The sequence below is a fragment of the Aethalodelphis obliquidens genome, unplaced genomic scaffold (assembly GCF_003676395.1).
Source record: "Aethalodelphis obliquidens isolate GAN/ISIS:26980383/991018 unplaced genomic scaffold, ASM367639v1 scaffold32, whole genome shotgun sequence".
NCBI lineage: Eukaryota > Metazoa > Chordata > Mammalia > Artiodactyla > Delphinidae > Aethalodelphis > Aethalodelphis obliquidens.
Window position 1 is genome coordinate 884,438 of NW_020837976.1, and position 20,243 is coordinate 904,680.

General features: G+C 37.2%; 2 protein-coding genes across 2 annotated transcripts in view; one reads left to right on the forward strand and one right to left on the reverse strand.

Moving 5' to 3' along the window:
* THOC1 (THO complex subunit 1) overlaps positions 1 to 5,955 on the forward strand; it is a 42,150-nt gene extending 36,195 nt beyond the window's left edge. The window contains exons 15-21 of the mRNA XM_027127562.1: positions 31 to 101; positions 507 to 602; positions 1,349 to 1,414; positions 2,365 to 2,448; positions 4,108 to 4,255; positions 4,976 to 5,051; positions 5,556 to 5,955. Coding sequence (XP_026983363.1) covers positions 31 to 101; positions 507 to 602; positions 1,349 to 1,414; positions 2,365 to 2,448; positions 4,108 to 4,255; positions 4,976 to 5,051; positions 5,556 to 5,851 — 837 coding nt within the window. The 3' untranslated portion in view covers positions 5,852 to 5,955. The remainder of the gene's footprint in view (positions 1 to 30; positions 102 to 506; positions 603 to 1,348; positions 1,415 to 2,364; positions 2,449 to 4,107; positions 4,256 to 4,975; positions 5,052 to 5,555) is intronic.
* Positions 5,956 to 8,018: 2,063 nt separating this feature from the next.
* The window catches only part of USP14 (ubiquitin specific peptidase 14), a 46,828-nt gene continuing 34,603 nt past the window's right edge, over positions 8,019 to 20,243 (reverse strand). Inside the window, exons 11-16 of the mRNA XM_027127563.1 lie at positions 16,912 to 16,977; positions 16,675 to 16,767; positions 14,911 to 15,039; positions 10,093 to 10,153; positions 9,615 to 9,722; positions 8,019 to 8,944 (exon numbers count right to left, since the gene is read on the reverse strand). Of these exons, the coding sequence (XP_026983364.1) occupies positions 8,793 to 8,944; positions 9,615 to 9,722; positions 10,093 to 10,153; positions 14,911 to 15,039; positions 16,675 to 16,767; positions 16,912 to 16,977 (609 nt within the window). The 3' untranslated portion in view covers positions 8,019 to 8,792. The remainder of the gene's footprint in view (positions 8,945 to 9,614; positions 9,723 to 10,092; positions 10,154 to 14,910; positions 15,040 to 16,674; positions 16,768 to 16,911; positions 16,978 to 20,243) is intronic.

Sequence of the window (20,243 nt, forward strand, 5' to 3'; positions counted from 1 at the left end):
ATGGAAATGTAATTTCTTTGTTTTTCCCAGCATATATTAAACACTGAAGAAAACTGGAACTCATGGAAAAATGAAGGCTGCCCAAGTTTTGTGAAAGAAAGGTAAATATATACTCCTCTCAAGCAATATGAGAAAGGCTTTCAGAATACAGTTTGGTATGACTATTTTACATTATGTACAGATATGTGTAAATGTATTTCATATAAAAAATGTAAATTGTATTCCATAAAAATTACAACCATTTTGATATATTTCTATTTGACATTTTTATCTCAAATTTCTTGTCATTAACTTCTCAGAACAAACTGATCTGTTATTAATTATTGGGAAAAAAATGCTGTGTACCCACTCCTTGTAATTTGTCCCCTGGTGTGGCCTTTTTGTCTTCTCTCTGATGAGTGTAATAATATGAAACTTTCATATGAAGCTTTTTTAGGAAGAAAACAGTAACTAAATTTTCTTTTACATTAAACATTTGAAATTCCAGTATGTTTTGTTCACCACAGAACATCAGATACCAAGCCGACAAGAGTAGTACGGAAGAGAACGGCTCCAGAGGACTTCCTAGGGAAAGGACCCAACAAAAAAATTCTGATGGGAAAGTAGGTTAACCTGTCTCATAGGTGGGATGTTATCATAGAGGCTTTTATATTGTGAAAATATTACTGTAAGAACTCCCAAGGTTTTGTGTTTTTCCAGTTTTTTGTGTGTTTGGTATGTACACAGATGACTAAAGCAAACCACACCCTATCAATCTGTAGGGTCCATCATGGATTCACGCATTGAGAAAAAACTTAGTTTTTTGTCTCCTGCTTCCAAAATCCATGGCTCTAGGTTCTGCCATTTTTTCCATGTCACAGACAATACAATTGCTGTTAGATTGATCCAGCTTATTTCTAGTTGTTGCATGGTACTATAATCCTTTCATTTCTTTTACCTTCTAGTTAACTATTCATCGCGTTATACTGCACTTGAATATTTTTAGAAAAAAGTAGTGGTTATCATTATCATTAAAGGGAGCTCAGCTCAGTGCTCTTGTTATGACCTAGATGGGTGGGATGGGGGGGATGGGAGGGAGAGCCAAGAGGGAGGGGATATAGGTATACATATACGATTCACTTCATTGTACAGCAGAAACTAACACAACATCGTAAGGCAATTTTACTCCAACAAAAAAAAAAGAGAGAAAAAAAATCATTAAATATATGCTTATATAGAAAATTTGCTAAATGATTAAAACTCATCACCACCCCAAAATCCACTATTTAAGTATTTTTATAGTTTTAACGTAGAAGAGAATGGTGTCCATAGAAAAATGTATTTATCTTTGTGTCTGTCTGTTTTGCAGTGAGGAGTTAACAAGGCTTTGGAATCTCTGTCCTGATAATATGGAAGCCTGTAAATCAGAGACAAGGCAGGTTTAAAATGTTTCATATGAAGTATTGCTTTTCTCAAATGTTAAACTAGAGTAGAATTTTGTCAGCTATAAGCAGAGCTCAAAAGAAATTTTAAAGTTTACTGTGGTTGACTTTGGCCCAGTAGAATATAGCTTTCCATAAAACACCTAGAAGTACTGATAAAATAATTATAGAAATCACAAAAAATAAAGATTTGCAAAAGAAGGGGGAACTAAAAACCAAAGTAAGAACTAATGCTGCCGGTTGCTTCTAGCTGGGGAGCAGTGCAAGTGATTCCCACATTGGGGAACCAGAGAACTTGGGTTTTAACGGCCACAAAAGGACAGAAAGTAAAGCCTTAGGACTGTACAAATATGTAACTGAGTTTCCCCCAAGTAAAGCTGAGGCCCTCAGTGCACACTATCTGTAAAGAAAAGGACACGGTGGGAGGAGGAGGGACTTGCTCACTGGCACAGGAAGCAAGGAGCTCATCCATTTCTACCTGAGATGTGGAGGAAAAGGAAAAAGTATTTCCTGAGAAATTATAACCACAGGTCTGCTGTCACGCCGTCTTAGAGTTTATACTACCAGCAGTATAAAGGAACGACCCTTAAGCTAAGAGGGTGAACTAAAAAGTCCCAGGCTGACAGAAAGCTTGTGGTGGGGTAGGGCGGCCACACCTTCAACCTAAGCCACACAAGGATTCTACAGGTAAGTCTGAAGATAAACTCACCATCCAAACTTAAGAAAACAATCTACCATGACTAAGAATCAGCAGACAGAAGAAGCAACTAAAAGGAACATGGCACTCTCAAAAAGGACCAGGCAAATTAGAAAAAACAAGTACTTCTTGTAGCAGTAAGAAAATATAGCCATTTTGTACAACACAAGGAATAGAACCAATATTCTGTAATAACTGTAAATAAGAACAGACATGATCCTCACTAGTTATTTTTTTAATGCCCAGGGAATATATGCCAACTTTGGAGGAATTCTTTGAAGAAGCCATTGAACAGGCAGACCCTGAAAATATGGTTGAAAATGAATTCAAGTAAGTAATGTTTCTCATGAACTAATTTCCCTAATATCTCTTAAGAACTGTATGTATACTAGAATGCTTATCAAGGCAGACAGTTGAGAGCATAGTACTTTTTCTTTCAGCTGCGTTTATGTGCCAGCTTCACATTACTGCACGTCTTGATTTCAGTGACCATTCCCATCGACTAACAAGCATGACTTAGAGTCACGCTTGTGTCAGAAAAGTAGAAAAATCCCCCTTGAGCCCACCTCTATCACTTCTTTTCTCTGTTCCCCTTCAAATCACAGTATGTCCAACAGTGGTTGATAATTACTGCCTTCATTTCCTCAGCTCCTGTTCTCTGGGTCAGCCCATGCCTGTCTCCCTATCACTCCACTGAAATAGCTCTGATCATTTTTTGACCTCTCAGCAGCATTCTCCAGTTGATCTCTCCCTGCTTAGATAATGTTTTCTTCTCTTGACACCCATCTAACTGCACTCTCCTCCTGTTTTTCCCTTAGCCTCACTGTCTCAGTCTCCATTGCTGGCTCTCCATCTAACTCAAATTTTGTAGTAACTTCAGGAGTCAGTCTTAGTTGTATCTTCCAGGTGACACCACACAGCCCCGTGGTTTTAAATAGGCATTATGGCATCGTGATCCGAGGGCAAGGGCCCTCTCATCAGCCTGCCTAGGTCAGTCCTGGGACTCTACCACTTACTGGCTAGGCTTCTAAGGGCTAATTTAAACCCTTCTTTGCTTTGTTTCGTCATCTGTTAAACAGTAATAGTACCCATCTCACAGGGTTCTTCTGAGCATTAAATAAGATGGTTCACGTTGAACCACGCACTGCCTAGCGGTAGTTTTTCAGGTGCCAAGACTGTCTCAGAGGTAATGAGGCTCATTTATGAGCAGTGACTAATAAACTAGATTGCTACTCTAAGAACTTGTGGGGACTTCCAAGTCACTTACCAAAACTCTTAAGTGGAACCAATCTGTGCTCTGGATTCTCTGTAGCTTGCCTGTTTCCAAAACATTATCTTTAGAGTTTCTCAGGTTTTTCTTACCTTACTGTATACCACCTATATTAAGGAACAGTTCGTGGATTCTGTTCTTGGTATCACTGCTTATGGTGTTGGCTACTGGATGTGTCCCTTTTAGTTTGGAGTAATTTTTATTCACTGAGGTTGATATTCAGCAAATTAAAGTTTAGATGTTATATAAATTTTTTAAAAAACAGATAAATTAACATGATGAAAACGGTTGGGTTTATAAAATATTCTGAAACTCACACCTGCAGATGGCATTGCCTGTTTGGATATCAAGTCTACTGAACATAGTGAACCTATGAGTATTTTTCTCTCTAAATGACCAGGGGGATGATCTGTCCTGCACACACAGCATCTAGCCAGTCCTGGACACATACTAATTGACTTAACTTAAAATGTATTTAAACTTTTTAAATTTAAAAACTGTTTGCTCTATATGAACCTGCCTCTTTGGACTCTGTTGGTTTCCATTTATAAGTGAACTGCTCACTGAGAGGTTCTTTAGGGCTGTGATCAGAATGAGAAGAACGGTGCCTTCAGCTACTGACCTGGGAGTATAGAATTTTGCCTGGTGAACTACATTAACTAGAAGGGAATATAGAAATAAAGAAGTATAAATTACAAGACTGATATCTCTTTTTATAGGGCTGTGAACAATTCTAATTATGGTTGGAGAGCCCTGAGACTGTTAGCACGGAGAAGCCCTCACTTCTTTCAGCCAACCAACCAGCAGTTTAAAAGTTTGCCAGAATATCTCGAAAACATGGTAATAAAGCTAGCCAAGGAATTACCAGTAAGTAACACATCAGTTTTTACATCCTTTAGTTCGCGTTACCTTCTTTTTTTAAACTGCTATTGCTGTTTGAGCTAAGAGCTGAATTTAGCCTTTATCATGTGGGGGAAAAAAAAAAATCCATAAACCCCCTTGTTTAGAATGAGAAAAAAATGCATTTGAGTATACATTTATAGGAAGTACATAAATAGATAAAGTAACTTTATATAAAAATTAACTTATTATACTTTAACTTATTTTTTCTGTGTGCCAATGCATTATATTTTATCAAAGGTAGGGCCCATGAGGTAGTGTGGTAGGCAGCTTGGCCTATCTTTCTGCTCTTTTCCGATACAATATGGTAATAACTATACTGTATGCATAAATCTGAATAAAATTACTCAAGAAAAGTGTTAAGGACATGGCTGCTCCCCCAGTCTTCCCTAGACCATTGTTACCATATGCTGAGTACTTGCAAGTCATCTTACCATACTTCTTACTGGCTCCCTTCTTCCCAGGTTGGAATAAGAGTCTTTCCAACCTTCAGTCTTCCCCGCCCACCCCTCCTTCTCCAGGTTAACACTGTCCCACTGCGATCCTTACCTGACATTCACATTTAACACTCTCAAGGGTAAAGTTCTGGGCCCCGTAATTGGAATCTCGTACCTAAATAGAAAGTATGCCCAGTTATCTGATTTTAGAAGTTGGCATTCTTTTAAAACATTCTTTTACTCATTTTAGCCTCCTTCTGAAGAAATAAAAACAGGTGAGGATGAAGATGAGGAAGATAATGATGCTTTACTGAAGGAAAATGAAAGTAAGAATTGAATTTTCTTGGCTATTTTACAAAATTGGAAAAGATTGGGGTTCTTTGTTGAGAGGTACGTTATTTGATCTACTTCTCAACTTCTACCATCTTTCTCAGCTGTTTCTTATAGTGAGGAATCTAAAACATTGCTTGATAATAACTTTTAAAATAGTACCTTTTATACAGTAAAATTTGGAAGTGTTGGGAAGAAAAGTACTTACATTTGAAGGCAACTCATACCTCTGTTAATTCTTGGGGTTTAGATTGAGGGCCACTGGTTTCAGAAGCCTTCCTAATTATAATAGAGGCAACAGCTTTAGCTTTGATTGAGTCCCTAATGATCATAAGAATGGTAATTCAACCCGTGGAGAGTACAAAAAGGAACTGTTTTACTTTTAAAATAAAGCTTATTAAAGGTGACTAATATCTCAGTGGCCCCATATTCCGTTTTATATTTTGAATCGTACACATCCTCGTACTTTGTTCATAATTTATGTTTCCTGTGTTTTCTAGGTCCTGATGTTCGGCGAGACAAACCTGTAACAGGGGACCAAATAGAGGTATTTGCCAACAAACTGGGTGAACAATGGAAGATTCTGGCCCCCTACTTGGAAATGAAAGACTCAGAAATTAGACAGATTGAGTGTGACAGTGAAGACATGAAGATGAGAGCTAAGCAGCTGCTAGTCGCCTGGCAGGATCAGGAGGGAGTGCACGCGACACCTGAGAACCTGATCAATGCACTCAACAAGTCTGGGTTAAGTGACCTTGCAGAAAGTCTAACTAATGACAATGAGACAAATAGTTAGTTTTTTTTTTTTATTATTAAAACTGTGATAAGCTTTTGTTACCAAGCAGCATTTGATAAGAGGTTCACTGGTTTTGGTAAACAATAAACATTTTTATAACAGTTGTACAGTTGGCTGGTGCTCCAAGAACAGCAGAACGCATGGTGGCTCTTGATGACTGACCTCAGGGTCTGGGGGGACAAGGGGGTAGGTTGGGAAATGGCCAAAGTAAAGTGACCTCAAGGTCACATAATATTTTTGTTAATTAAACATTTATAAAGTCAGTAAGCAATATTTAGGGGCATGGTGTTTCCTAAGATACACTATGCCAAACTGGTTTCCTGCATTCCATTAGCAGTTACAGAATTTAACTTGCTATCCTGAACATCCCACAGTAATACTTTCTGAAACTATATGACTGCTCTAGTCTCATCTATGCTTTAAAGCAGAGGATCAGCAAACAATGGTCTGTTTGTCACCTCTTTTTATAAGTAAAATTTTAATGGTACACAGCCATGCTGATTCTTTTAAGTACTGTCTATGGCTCCTTTCATGCTACAACAGCAAAGTTACATAGTTGCAACAAAGACTTATGGTCTGCAAAGCTTAAAACATTTTTAAAATACCTGGCCCATGGCAGAAAATATTCTCCAACCCCCAACTTTAAAAGAAATGGGGTGAAGTCTAAAACGTAGTTCATTTAGCCTTAGAGAACTTATTTTAAGCTCTCAAGTCATTAAAATAGGGGTACATACCTCAGGGATTGTTGTGAAGTTCAAATGAGATGTATGTGAAAGCATCCTACAAACAGCAAAGCACTATGTAGTCATCATGGCTGGAGACAGTTTCCATTCCCACGTAAGTTACCCTTTAGGGCGCTACGGTCATTGTTTTGAATCTGGAAGGAGGGCTAAGTGCCTGTCACTAAAAATATTCTTGCTGGGGCTTCACCTCACTAGTCCAACAGTGATCCAGCACAGCTCTAATATCAAAAGGGCCTCAGTGCGAGGGGCACAGCACATAAGGCACGCTCAGGAATCAATCAAGACATTTTCTTGCTTATTCTCTTTTTTCAAAGATCTTATATGAAAGGCTGAATTCTAAAATAGCCTAAATAGTTTAAAACAACACTAGTATAAGTCCGATTTCTTATACTTTATAATGCTTTTCTGGATCAAATAAAATGAAGTGTTTTGTAATGACAGTTAAGGAATTATAATTTAAAATGCTAATTCCATACAAGGCTTATATACTTTGTTCTAACCCTACCTGATCTAGTAGCTACAGCATCCTCCAAATCGTAAAATCTGAATTCTAATTCCTAAATTGGTGTCCTCAAAATTGTTCAGAACAAAATTAGTGAATAAAAAAACTTCACAAATTTACAAGCATCACACCAATATATAAAAGAATCATTACAATTCTTATGGTCTCATCCTCCCTATTCTATTCTATACCACCTCCAAGGCAAAAGGAGTACTGATTGCCAATTATTAAAGCTTAGCTGAAGAAGCTATTTACAAATAAATTTTCCTGAAATGCTTATTTTATCCCCTAGTGTTCTTAGATTATATTACATTGTTCAAACTTGAGAGGAAATGGCCATTATTCTCTAAGAATCTTATAGTTATCACTACTATGCTCTGCAGAGCATTAAAACAGCATAAGCAAAGATGAGATTTCACGATAATCCCCAAAACTTTATTATAAATATCTAACTCAAAGGAAATCAGACAAGTCAGCTGATATTCTATCCTTTTGCAACCAAGCAAGGCTCCTAAAACAAAAATGAATTGACTAGAGTATTAAAATGGAAGAAACATACCATATATTGAGATATCTCATACTCTGGTATTTCTACCATCACTTTAAAAATCGTTGGTACTAAATTTTGATAGACATTAAGAATTTGGGAGTTGACAGGGGAGTAGAAATAAACACCCAACTGAGCCAAGGAACAGATCTGATAACATGGTTGCATTCAGCATCCAAAGAACTCCATTACTTTTACAACTCTGTTCCTTTTTAAACAGAATATTATGCTAGCAGGCAAAGACTATTTTTAAATGGATGCTTAAGAGCATAGTTAAACTAACCATCTGCAGAAACTAATAGTAGTAAACATATCTGAACTTCAGCCAAGCTCCAACACTCAACAGACAAAAGACTTGAGGTCAAACGCTGTTAGTCCCTCTTTGTTTTGTTTTTTTATTAAATATCCTAATTTTCTAAAAATAAGCAACCGGAGCTTGTCAACATTATTTTTAAGGTTGATTACTACAAAACCATTGCAAAGTTAAATGTACAAACCTAGTACATCAGAGACACAGTAATAAATGTATAATCAAATGTACTATTATTGATCACAATTTATTTTAAAGTCATGAGAAGCCAGCAACAGTCAGGCTGGACAGATACTTGATTGTACCCATGTTTCCATGGGATGGGGACAGCAGCACTGAGTTACACAATGAGATCAACACTTAACTTCCTTTCCACCGTCCTGGCAAAATTTTTGTTAGATAATGCAAAGGATGGGCAGCTACTGAATCACTGGTGGTTTGAACCATGCAAAAACAACAAATAATAGAGTAATAGGTGTGCAATAAACATCTGATTGCTGAATCTTGGGCTGAAAAAGACAGGAAGAAAAATTATCACAGAAGGTAATGGTTGAAAGGCATTTCAACTCATAATTTTTAAAAATTAATCCAAGAAATAAGCTTTTTAAAAACGTCTTCCTGTCACTTTTATATAGGGCAGCACAGTCCAAAGGCAATTTTCTCTTTTCTGTTATTTTTTAGGTCGATAACACAGAGTGGTCTGCTTCTGCCCTCTTTTGTTCCACATGAGGGGAAACATGTAAAACCACCTAAAAATCTTCCTTTAAAGCTCTGGGTTATAGAAATGATCAACAAACAACATTTATTTCACACCTAAGCATAAATAGCTAAAATGAAGATTACTGTTCACTTTCCTCTTCCATTATTTCAATTCTGCGAGGCCCATAGAGTAGAACATAAGCTATATGCCAGTCTCCACCACCAGAAAGCCTCAAGATATCCTCTGGTGTCACGATGCTGACCTTATCATCATCAAACTTAATCCATTCATCTAAAGTGCAAAAGAGAAGAATGAAATTAATCTCATATATGATTTTTTTCAGAGTTCCATTGCAAAAGAGGTACTGAGTAATTTTATGTACAGTAGTATTCCATCTGCCATACCAACAGTTCTCAAAGAGTGGTCCAGGGACTACTCAGGTTCAAGATCTTTTCAGGGGTTCCATGAAGGTTACAACCATTTTTATAACACTCCTAAAGCATTATTTCCCTTTTCCCCCTCATTCTGTGAAGTGTGCTTTGGAATTCTCCAGAGGTTACACAATGTGTGATAAAGCAGCAGACTGAAGGCAAAAACAGGAGAATCCAGCTGTCTCCTATTAAGCCTAACAAAACAGACTTAGAAAAATGTAAATCAATATCATTTTTTGCCTTTTTTTGTTTTGGAAAAGATTGTAATTTTTATTTTGAAAATGTTATTTATGTTAATATGTAATGACTTCATTACTGTCAGTTTTAAAAGAATTAACTTTTCAGTTTTAATTTCTATTATAGTAAATATTAAGAGATAATCCTCATAAACAGAAGCTCTCTGGGATCCTCAATAATTTAAGAATGCAAAAGGAGTTCTGAGATCAAAAAGTTTGAGAACAAATGTGCTAAAAATCTAAACAACTTATCAAAATAGTATGGAACAATTAAAAAAAAAACAGAATCTTTACCTTGTTTCCTTTTCACCCATGATACATAATGACCTGAAGAGCTAGATCTTCCCTGATGTGTTAGCACTGCTTGTAAGTCATAGTATCCACAATTATTGGAGCCAATGTCTAAAGAAAGATGTAAACCCAATAATATTAGAAATGAACAGATATGTGCTTTCTCAAGCTAAGTAACAAGCAAGAACAACTCAAGTTTAGCCTAGAGAAGTACTACTTTATTGTTAAAATCCAATAAGATACTACTGTCCAATTAAAGGTTCATGAAAGATGTTTTAAGCAGTATGCTACCATTCATAGAACATATATTCACTAAAAAGTGATTTTTTTACTATCTCATACTAGAGTAAATTATAAGAAACAACTTTTTTTAAAAGCACAGTACCTGAAAAAAACAGATATGTGGAAAGACAGTAATTTTACCTTAAAAAAAAAAACACTACACACAGTAAAAGTCAACTGAAATGAAGATTTCACTTACCATCAGCAAAAGAAAAGGGTTCATACTTAACTTCTTTTGGGGGACTACTCTTTTTGTCACTCTGAGGGGAAAAAAATTTTAATTTTAAGTTTTCATGATATTGGAAATAAAATTTATATTCTCAATGAGTATCCATCTCCACAAATATTTACTGTCTATAATGCAAATCACCAAGGCAAGACAAAGAAAAAATATGATCTGCCTTACAAATTGCTCAAATGATACAGTTACAGTTAACATAAAGCTGTAAACCCAAAAGTCCTACTCTTTAACAACATACAGTCTCATATGTATAGTAGGAGATCCTGATTACAGAACCAACTTCAAACCACTAAACCTAGAGCACACCAGTGAATACAAGAGTACAAGTAAACACTGCTCTAGGGTAAAAAAAGAAAACCCAATTCTGCAACTTTTCCAGAATACTATCAAACCATATAGGTGAAGATAAAAGAAAACCTGCCTCAAAAAAACAAGTCGAATTACTGCAATTAATATTATATCTACTAAGCCACGGCCACCTGCCACTTCAGCTCAAATGAACTAAAATATTTAATTCAGCAAATATTTACCTAAATTAAGAGGCATGATTTACAACTTTAAACAAGGGTACTTCAGTGGGAACTCTCTTGCCTCAACCCATTTCAGTGTGTAATATAAAAACAACTAAGCAGGGGCTTCCCTGGTCACGCAGTGGTTAACAATCTGCCTGCCAATGCAGGGGACACAGGTTCAAGCCCTGGCCCAGGAAGATCCCACATGCCGCGGAGCAACTAAGCCCGTGAGCCACAACTACTGAGCCTTCACTCTAGGGTCTGCGATCCACAACTACTGAAGCCCACGTGCCTAGAGCCCGTGCTCCACAGCAAGAGAAGCCACCACAATGAGAAGCCCGCGCGCCGCAGAGAAGAGTAGCCCCTGCTCGCCACAACTAGAGAAAGCCCGCGTGCAGCAACAAAGACCCCAACACAGCCAAAAATAAATAAAATTTAAAAAAAAAAACTTACTTAGGCATATGGGCACAAAGTTCTTGAAGACTATAATGATAATGAAGACAATGCAAGCAGTTTAAAAGATAGCTAAAGTGACAAGAAGCCAAAGGATCTTACAACAAAGAAAGGCAATTAGGTCAACCATTCCTTTATATATTTTTAACACCTAGAGCAACCCAAAAAAGGCTATACAAAGAAACACATTAAAAAACATTACACATGAGTTTCCCTGGTGGTGCAGTGGTTGGGAATCCGCCTGCCAATGCAGGGGACATGGTTTTGAGCCCTGGTCCGTGAGGATCCCACATGATGTGGAGCAACTAAGCCCATGTGCCACAACTACTGAGCCTACGCTCTAGAGCCCGCGAGCCACAACTGCTGAGCCCGTGCACCACAACTACTGAAGCGTGAAAGCCGTAGAGCCCACGCTCCACGACGAGAGGCCACTGCAGTGAGAAGCCCGCGCACCATAGCAAGGAGTGGCCCCTGCTTGCCGCAACTAGAGGGAGCCTGTGTGCAGCAACAAAGACCCAATGCAGCCAAAAATAAAATAAATTTTTTAAAAACCAAATTTTTCAAAAAAAATTATACATAAACTAGAATTCTAAAAAATGTTCATGTAACCTACAAGAAGGGAAAACAGAAACAAAAATCAGAACAAACAGCAAAATATAAAATAGATTCAAACACTAACATATTAAGAATTACATGAAACATAAATGGTCTAAATGTACCAATAAAAAGACAGAGGTTAACACAGGATTAAAAAACATGACCCAACTATATGCTGTCTATAAAAAACTACCTTCAAATATAGCATGGGCAAATTTAAAGTAAAAGAATGGAAAAAGGTGTATCATGCAAACATTAACAAAAAGAAAGCAGCAGAGGCAATATTAATATCAGATAAAGTAGACTACAGAACAAAGAAAATGACCACAAACCGAGATGGACACTGCATAATAATCAAAGAATCACTCCACCAAGACGACAGAGCAATCCTAAATGTGTATGCACCAAATAACAGTTACAAAACATGAAAAGCAAAAAGCTAACAGAACTGAATTAATGGAGAAACATACAAATCCACAATTTTAGTTGAAGATTTCACTACTCCTCTTTCAACAGCTGACAGAAAAACAGGAAGGTTACAGGAAAAAGCAACAACACCATCAACCAACTGGATCTAATCAACATCACATAATACTCCACTCAACAACCGTAAAATACACATTCTTTTCAAGTGCCCATGGAACATTTACCAAGATAGATCACATCCTGAGCCATAAAGCAAACCTCAACAAATTTAAAGGAATTTAAATCACATGAGGGTGTTTTCTCACCACAATCGACTCAAACTAGAATCAGTAACAAAAAGATAACAGGAAATTTTCCAAACACTTGTATATTAAACAAGACATTTCTAAATGATCCAAGGTCAAAGAGAAGTCTCAATTTTTTTAAAAATACAAGAAACATAATGAAAATGGAAATGCAATACAACAATTTGTAGGACACAATCTGAAAGCACTGCTAAGAGGAAATTTACAACACTAAATGCACACATCAGAAAACAGGAAGTCTGAAATAAAAGATCTAAGTTCCCACACCATAAGGACCTAGAAAAAGAGGAGGAAAATAAACCCAAAGCAAGCAGAAAACAAGAAATAATAAGAGTAAAAATCAATAAAACGAGATGCAGAAAAATAGAGAAAAATCAATGAAACGAAATGCTAGTTCTCTGAAAAGAGCAATAAAATTGACAATCCTCTAGCAAGACTGACAAAGAGAAAAAAAATAGACACAAATTTACAATATCAGGAATGAAACAGGGGACAGATATCGCTACACACCGTGCTAACATCAGAATAATCATCATCCTAGGAACAACTCTGCACACATAAAATTGACAAGCTAGATGAAATGGATCAATTCCACGAAACGACAAACTACCAAAACATACCCAATATGAAATAAATTTGAATAGCCCATAACTATAAAGTTGAATTTTTAATTTAAAGACTCCTGAAAAAGGGCTTCCCTTGGTGGCGCAGTGGTTGAGAGTCCGCCTGCCGATGCAGGGGACACGGGTTTGTGCCCCAGCCTGGGAAGATCCCACATGCCACGGAGCAGCTAGGCCCATGAGCCATGGCCGCTAAGCCTGCGCATCCGGAGCCTGTGCTCTGCAATGGGAGAGGCCACAACAGTGAGAGGCCCGCGTACCGCAAAAAAAAAAAAACAAAAAAAAAAAAACAAAAAAAAACTCCTGAAAAAGAACTCTGCAGGCCAAGACTGTCTGACCAAGACAATTCTACCAAACGTTTAAAAGAGAACTAACACCAATTCTACACAATCTCTTTCAAAAAAAATAAGAGAAAAAAACAGCTAATAAACCAATTCAGGAGAGTAGAGGATGTAAGATCAATATACAAAAATCAACTGCAATGAATGCAAAAATGAAATTTTTAAAAACTATGCCATTTACAAAAACATCAAAAAGAATAAAATAGTTACAAATAAATTTAACCAAAGTACAAGAAGTGGACTTTCCTGGTGGCTCAGTGGTTAACAATCTGCCTGCCAATGCAGGGGACACGGATTCGAGCCCTAGTGTGGGAGGATCTCACATGCCGTGGAGCAACTAGGCCCGTGCGCCACAACTACTGAGCCTGCACTCCGGAGCCCGCGAGCCACAACTACTGAAGCCCGCACGCCGCAACTACTGAGCCTGTGAGCCACAACTGCTGAAGCCTGCACGCCTAGAGCCCATGCTCCGCAACAAGAAAAGTCACCACAACGAGAAGCCCGCACGCACACCACACAAAGAAGAGCCCCCAGTCACCGCGCGCGACCAGAGAAAGCCTGCACCAGCAACAAAGACCCAACACAGCCAAAATTTAATTAATTAATTTTTTTTTAAAAAAGAACGGGGTAGGGGGAAAGGAGAGTGGATTTGGCTACAAAGGGACAGCATGAGGGATCGTTGTGGTAGAGGAAATGTACTGCATCTAGACTACATCAAAGTCAGTATCCTGGTTGTGATATTGTATTACAGCTTTGCAAGATGTTACCACTAGGAGAAACTGGGTAAAAGGTACTCTATTATTTCTTATAACTTCATGTGATTCTACAATTATCTCAAAATAAAGTTTAATTTTTTTAAAATTGCTTTTAACACACACACACAGTAACCTGCAGAAGAATTTAATTTTAAAATTTGGTATATAATATCACACTGGAAATATTCCTATTTACCAGGAAATATCTTTTTCCTTTTGAAGAAAATCCAACATATAATTCAGCTGTCCCTTCTCTGAATTTAAAATATACAATTTATTAAATATATAAAGTTGCTAAGGTTATAATTTTAACAGTTATAGGTGCTTGTTAAAAGATATGACTTAAGTTGTCACAGTGGGCATAATGAAGCAATATTCGATAACACTAACTCCATTTTAAAAAATGGAGATGCCTTACAAGGAAAATAATAAAATAACTCTGAATTTTACAAGGCAAGATTTTACGTGAAGTGCTTTGAGGAAATAAATATTGATATAAAAGGAATATAAGCTGAAGATTTTTATGGGAAAAGAAAATATTAAGTTTATTCTACCATGAAGGACCCATTTAGCATAGCTAGAGTTCTTTTTCTTATGCTAAAACACACCTAAAACTTTAAGGACTTGCACCAATATCTGCAAGATTTGTATATATGCTAAACACAGGTTCATCCATTTTTACTAACAGGTTAACAATATAAAATGAATACTGGACACGGATTAAAGATAAACATATTAAGATTAGAAAATGACCAATAAGAACCTACTGTCTTTGGCTGATGATTTACTTTTTTATCTTCCAGATCCTTGAATTTTGATCGAAAAGAAATCATTTTCTCTTGAAGTTCTGGTGTACACAGTTCGTACACATCCAACATAAGAGGAAATTTAACATCCTATATACAAACCAAAAGAAAAAGGGTAAACAGACTTATAAAGGTAGTTATTTAAAATATTTATCACACTTTTTTAAGTACTGCTTTCATATTCAAATAAAGTTGAAAATAAGAACTGTAAAAATCACGTGGAAATCTAAGCATTTGAAAATATGTTTATTTTCAATCTTGTCCTAACTTTTTTTTTTTTTTTTTTTTTGCGGTACGCAGGCCTCTCACTGTTGTGGCCTCTCCCGTTATGGAGCACAGGCTCCGGACGCGCAGGCTCAGCGGCCATGGCTCACGGGCCTAGCCGCTCTGTGGTATGCGGGATCCTCCTGGACCAGGGCACGAACCCGTGTCCCCTGCACCAGCAGGCGGACTCTCAACCAGTGCGCTACCAGGGAAGCCCGTGGTCCTAACTTTAAGATAAAGAAATTTTTAACTTTTCCATTAAACATTTTAACCCATGAAACTGGCCGCAGAGGAGTTACCAAAAATTTAAACAACAGGGACTTCCCTGGTGGCCCAGTGGTTAAGAATCCACCTCCCAATACAGGGGACATGGGTTCAATCCCTAGTCAGGGAACTAAGATCCCATATACCATGGAGCAACTAAGCCTGCGTGCTCTAGAGCCCACGCACAACTAGATAGCCCATGTGCCGCAACTACTGAGCCCGTGTGCTCTGGAGCCCCACACACCACAACTAGAGAGCCCACATGCTGCAATTACTGAGTCTGTGCGCTCTGCAGCCCGTGCGCCACAACTAGAGAGCCCGAGTGCTGCAACTACTGAGCCCACATGCTCTAGGGCCTGCGTGCCACTAGAGAGAAGCCCACATGCTGCAAAGAGCCCATGCGCCACGACGAAAGATCCCGCATGCTGCAATGAAGATCCCGTGTGCTGCAACTAAGACCCAATGCAGCCAAATAAGTTTTTTTTTTTAATTTAAACAATTAAAGAAGCATTTCAGAAATACTAGACTAGCAGATATTTCAACTACATTTAACCTGTTCCTATGACCCTAAGTATATCTGAAAATGTATTATAAATTTCAGCTCAAGAGGCTAAAATTACATATACCTCTCCCAAGGATCAGACTCTATGGATGCACAGCAGAGCTACAGTTCAACAAAACAGATAAATCATAAGGTTAGCTCTGACGTCAAACGATTACAATTTAAGTATTCCTTGGGCACCAGTAATTTAACACTCTCCTTTCACCTGGAAGAAAGGAACCGCCTAGAATAGAGTGTGTTATATTGCCCCTTACCCCACTCCCGTCCCCAAACCTACTGGACCAGTATCTCTGGAACTGAGGATCTGGTCTAGGGCAATATTTCTGGGGAATGGATGGCATCCATCAGAATTACCTGGGAACCTTTTGAAAAATGTAAGACCTACTAAGGCTCCACTTAATCAGATGCTTGGTGGCAGTTGAGGGGCAGGCGTGTGTATGATTTAAAATAAAAAGGACAATAGATAATTCCAAAATATATTCTTGATTAAGAACCACTTGTCTAATGTTAGTAACTTCCCTATTTATAGTATTTTAAAGTGAGTTTACCCCTAAAAGAATAAAGAAACCTATTGTAAGTTATGAATTACCTTCAAAGAATTACAATAATTCATTATAGTAAAGTTCATTACTAACCTTAAGAACTTTGGCATTCACAGATTCCTTCTCTTTATAAAAAAATCGAACCATCTGAATAGTCAAGTAAGCAGGCAACCGGCTGATCTTGGACTGAGGAGAAAAAGTGGAAAGAAATTCTGTAACATACAAATACCACGCAAATTTTTAATTCCTCAGTTTGGTAAAAACAAAGACTGGGTAATATTAATTAGCTGGAAACCCTTCTAGTAAATGGAACTGGATTCCAAAACTTACAGATTTGATGTACAAAGCATTTCTTTGCAATGTTGGAGACTGTTTGGTGATTTCTTCCTGAAGTCGCTAAAAAAGAACATAACAGAAGTCCAAACATTAAAGAATTTTCTTCTGCAATACAGTTATATCTTTAATTCTTTTAAAAATTATCAGCACTACTAATTAATAGACAACACACAGGACGTCAACGGATTTATACCCCTGAGAAATAATTTGAATGAAGACAATGTGGGAAGGCTTTTAGATATGGTTCAGTTCTTAAAAGGCATCAATTTTTACTGGCATGAACTCCTCAGAATGTAAATAATATTTGAAGTCTTTTACTTATGACCCAAATGCTCAGATTCTGAGAGTTTATACTGTATTTTATACAACCTAAGGAAGTCTTTCATGGTATTCCTCTACTTATGGATCAACAGAATATTCATATTAGAAGAAAATTAAGAGAATGCAGATAACCCTTGTTCTTTACGCTTTATTTAGCAAAGCCTTCCAGAACAAATCAGTTATTGCTAAATCTGAGAAAAGTCGTAACACAGAAAACCTCTAATCTAATAAATGTGGGAAAGCCTTTAGCCATTATATCTTATAACCATCATGTCTGCCATTACACTCCTTACAGCCTGTGTGACACTGAGCAAGACAGTTATCCCTCTGGGCATCATCTGTAAATGGTGCATGGTCTGTAAATGGTGCTAACAGCATTTAACGTGACAGTGCTATTGTTAGAATTACATGAGTTTGTACATGGAGAAAACTTGGAGAACTATTTGGTATATATTCTATGTTCAACAAGCATGTTATACTTGTATAAAAATTGTTTCAGGTTTGATTTTTTTAAATTACTAATTACAAAAGAAAGCACCATGGCGTAGCTTTTTAACATTTAACCAAGTTTATCTGGCAACAAAGAGGTAAAGAAATGTGGAGCAAAATTACTCAAAAATAAAACGAATGATGATAAGAAATCTAAAAAATTACCAAGACAACAAATACAACATCTCATTAATACATGTTGTTAAAGAAAGAATACATGGTACAATGTTACTCATCAGGTAAGCTACATATCATTATCATCAATTCATGATCATCTAGAAGTTCCAGGTATACTTAGTTTTCCTGGAATTTTATAAAATTACGAAGAATACACCCTGGAGAGTCCCTGCCGAAACATTCTATACCACACTCTCCAATTAACATTTACAGCACGTTTTGATGCCCCAAAACTTGCATCATAATTTTTTATAGGACTTAGGGCGGTAAGCTAGTATCTGTATGCTTTTATTTTTACTTTTTTTTTAACATCTTTATTGCAGTATACAATGGTGTGTTAGTTTCTGCTTATAATAAAGTGAATCAGCTATACATATACATATATCTCCATATCTCCTCCCTCTTGCATCTCCCTCCCATCCTCCCTATCCCACCCCTCTAGGTGGTCACAAAGCACCGAGCTTAACTCCCTGTGCCGTGTGACTGCTTCCCACTAGCTATCTATTTTACATTTGGTAGTGTATATGTCCATGCCACTCTCTCACTTCTTCCCAGCTTACCCTTCCCCTTCACCTTGTCCTCAAGTCCATTCTCTACGTCTGCATCTTCATTCCTGTCCTGCCCCTAGGTTCTTCAGAACCATTTTTTTTTCCTTAGATTCCATATATATGTGTTAGCATATGGTATTTGTTTTTCTCTTTCTGACTCACTTCACTCTGTATGACAGATTCTAGGTCCATCCACCTCACTACAAATAACTCAATTTCGTTTCTTTTTATGGCTGAGTAATATTCCATTGTATGTATGTGCCACATCTTCTTTATCCAGTCATCTGTCGATGGACACTTAGGTTGCTTCCATGTCCTGGCTATTGTAAATAGAGCTGCAATGAACATTGTGGTACATGACCCTTTTTGAATTATGGTTTTCTCAGGGTATATGCCCAGTAGTGAGACTGCTGGGTGGTATGGTAACTCTGTTTTTAGTTTTTTAAGGAACCTCCATATGGTTCTCCATAGTGGCTGTATCAATTTACATTCCCACCAACAGTGCAAGAGGGTTTTCTCCACACCCTCTCCAGCATTTATTGTTTGTACGTTTTTTGATGATGGGCATTCTGACTTATAATGAGGTGATACCTCATTGTAGTTGTGATTTACATTTCTCTAATGATTAGTGATGTTGAGCATCCTTTCATGTGTTTGTTGGCAGTCTGTATATCTTCTTTGGAGAAATGTTTATTTAGGTCTTCTGCCCATTTTTGGATTGGGTTGTTTGTTTTTTTGTTATTGAGCTGCATGAGCTACTTGTCAATTTTGGAGATTAATCCTTTGTCAGTTGCTTCATTTGCAAATATTTTCTCCCATTCTGAGGGTTGTCTTTTCATCTTGTTTATGTTTCCTTTTGCTGTGCAGAAGCTTTTAAGTTTCATTAGTTCCCATTTGTTTTTGTTTTTATTCCCATTTCTCTAGGAGGTGGGTCAAAAAGGATCTGGCTGTGATTTATGTCAAAGAGTGTTCTGCCTATATTTTCCTCTAAGAGTTTTATAGTGTCTAGCCTTACATTTAGGTTTTTAATCTATTTTGAGTTTATTGTTGTGTATGGTGTTAGGGAGTGTTCTAATTTCATTCTTTTACATGTAGCTGTCCAGTTTTCCCAGCACCACTTATTGAAGAGGCTGTCTTTTCTCCATTGTATATTCTTGTCTCTTATCAAAGATAAGGTGACCATATGTGTGTGGGTTTATCTCTGGGCTTTCTATCCTGTTCCATTGATCTATCTTTCTGTTTTTGTGCCAGTACCATACTGTCTTGATTACTGTAGCTTTGTAGTATAGTCTGAAGTCCAGGAGCCTGATTCCTCCAGCTCTGTTTTTCTTTCTCAAGATTGCTTTGGCTATTTGGCGTCTTTTGTGTTTCCATACAAATTGTGAAACTTTTTGTTCTAGTTCTGTGAAAAATGCCATTGGCAGTTTGATAGGGATTGCACTGAATCTGTAGATTGCTTTGGGTAGTACAGTCATTTTCACAATGTTGATTCTTCCAATCCAAGAACATGGTATATCTCTCCATCTGTTAGTATCATCTTTAATTTCTTTCATCAGTGTCTTATAGTTTTCTGTGTACAGGTCTTTTGTCTCCTTAGGTAGGTTTATTCCTAGGTATTTTATTCTTTTTGTTGCAATGGTAAATGGGAGTGTTCCCTTAATTTCTCTTTCAGATTTTTCATCATGTGTATAGGAATGCAAGAGATTTCTGTGCACTAATCTTGTATCCTACTACTTTTACCAAATTCATTGATTAGTTCTAGCAGTTTTCTGGTAGCATCTTTAGGATTAT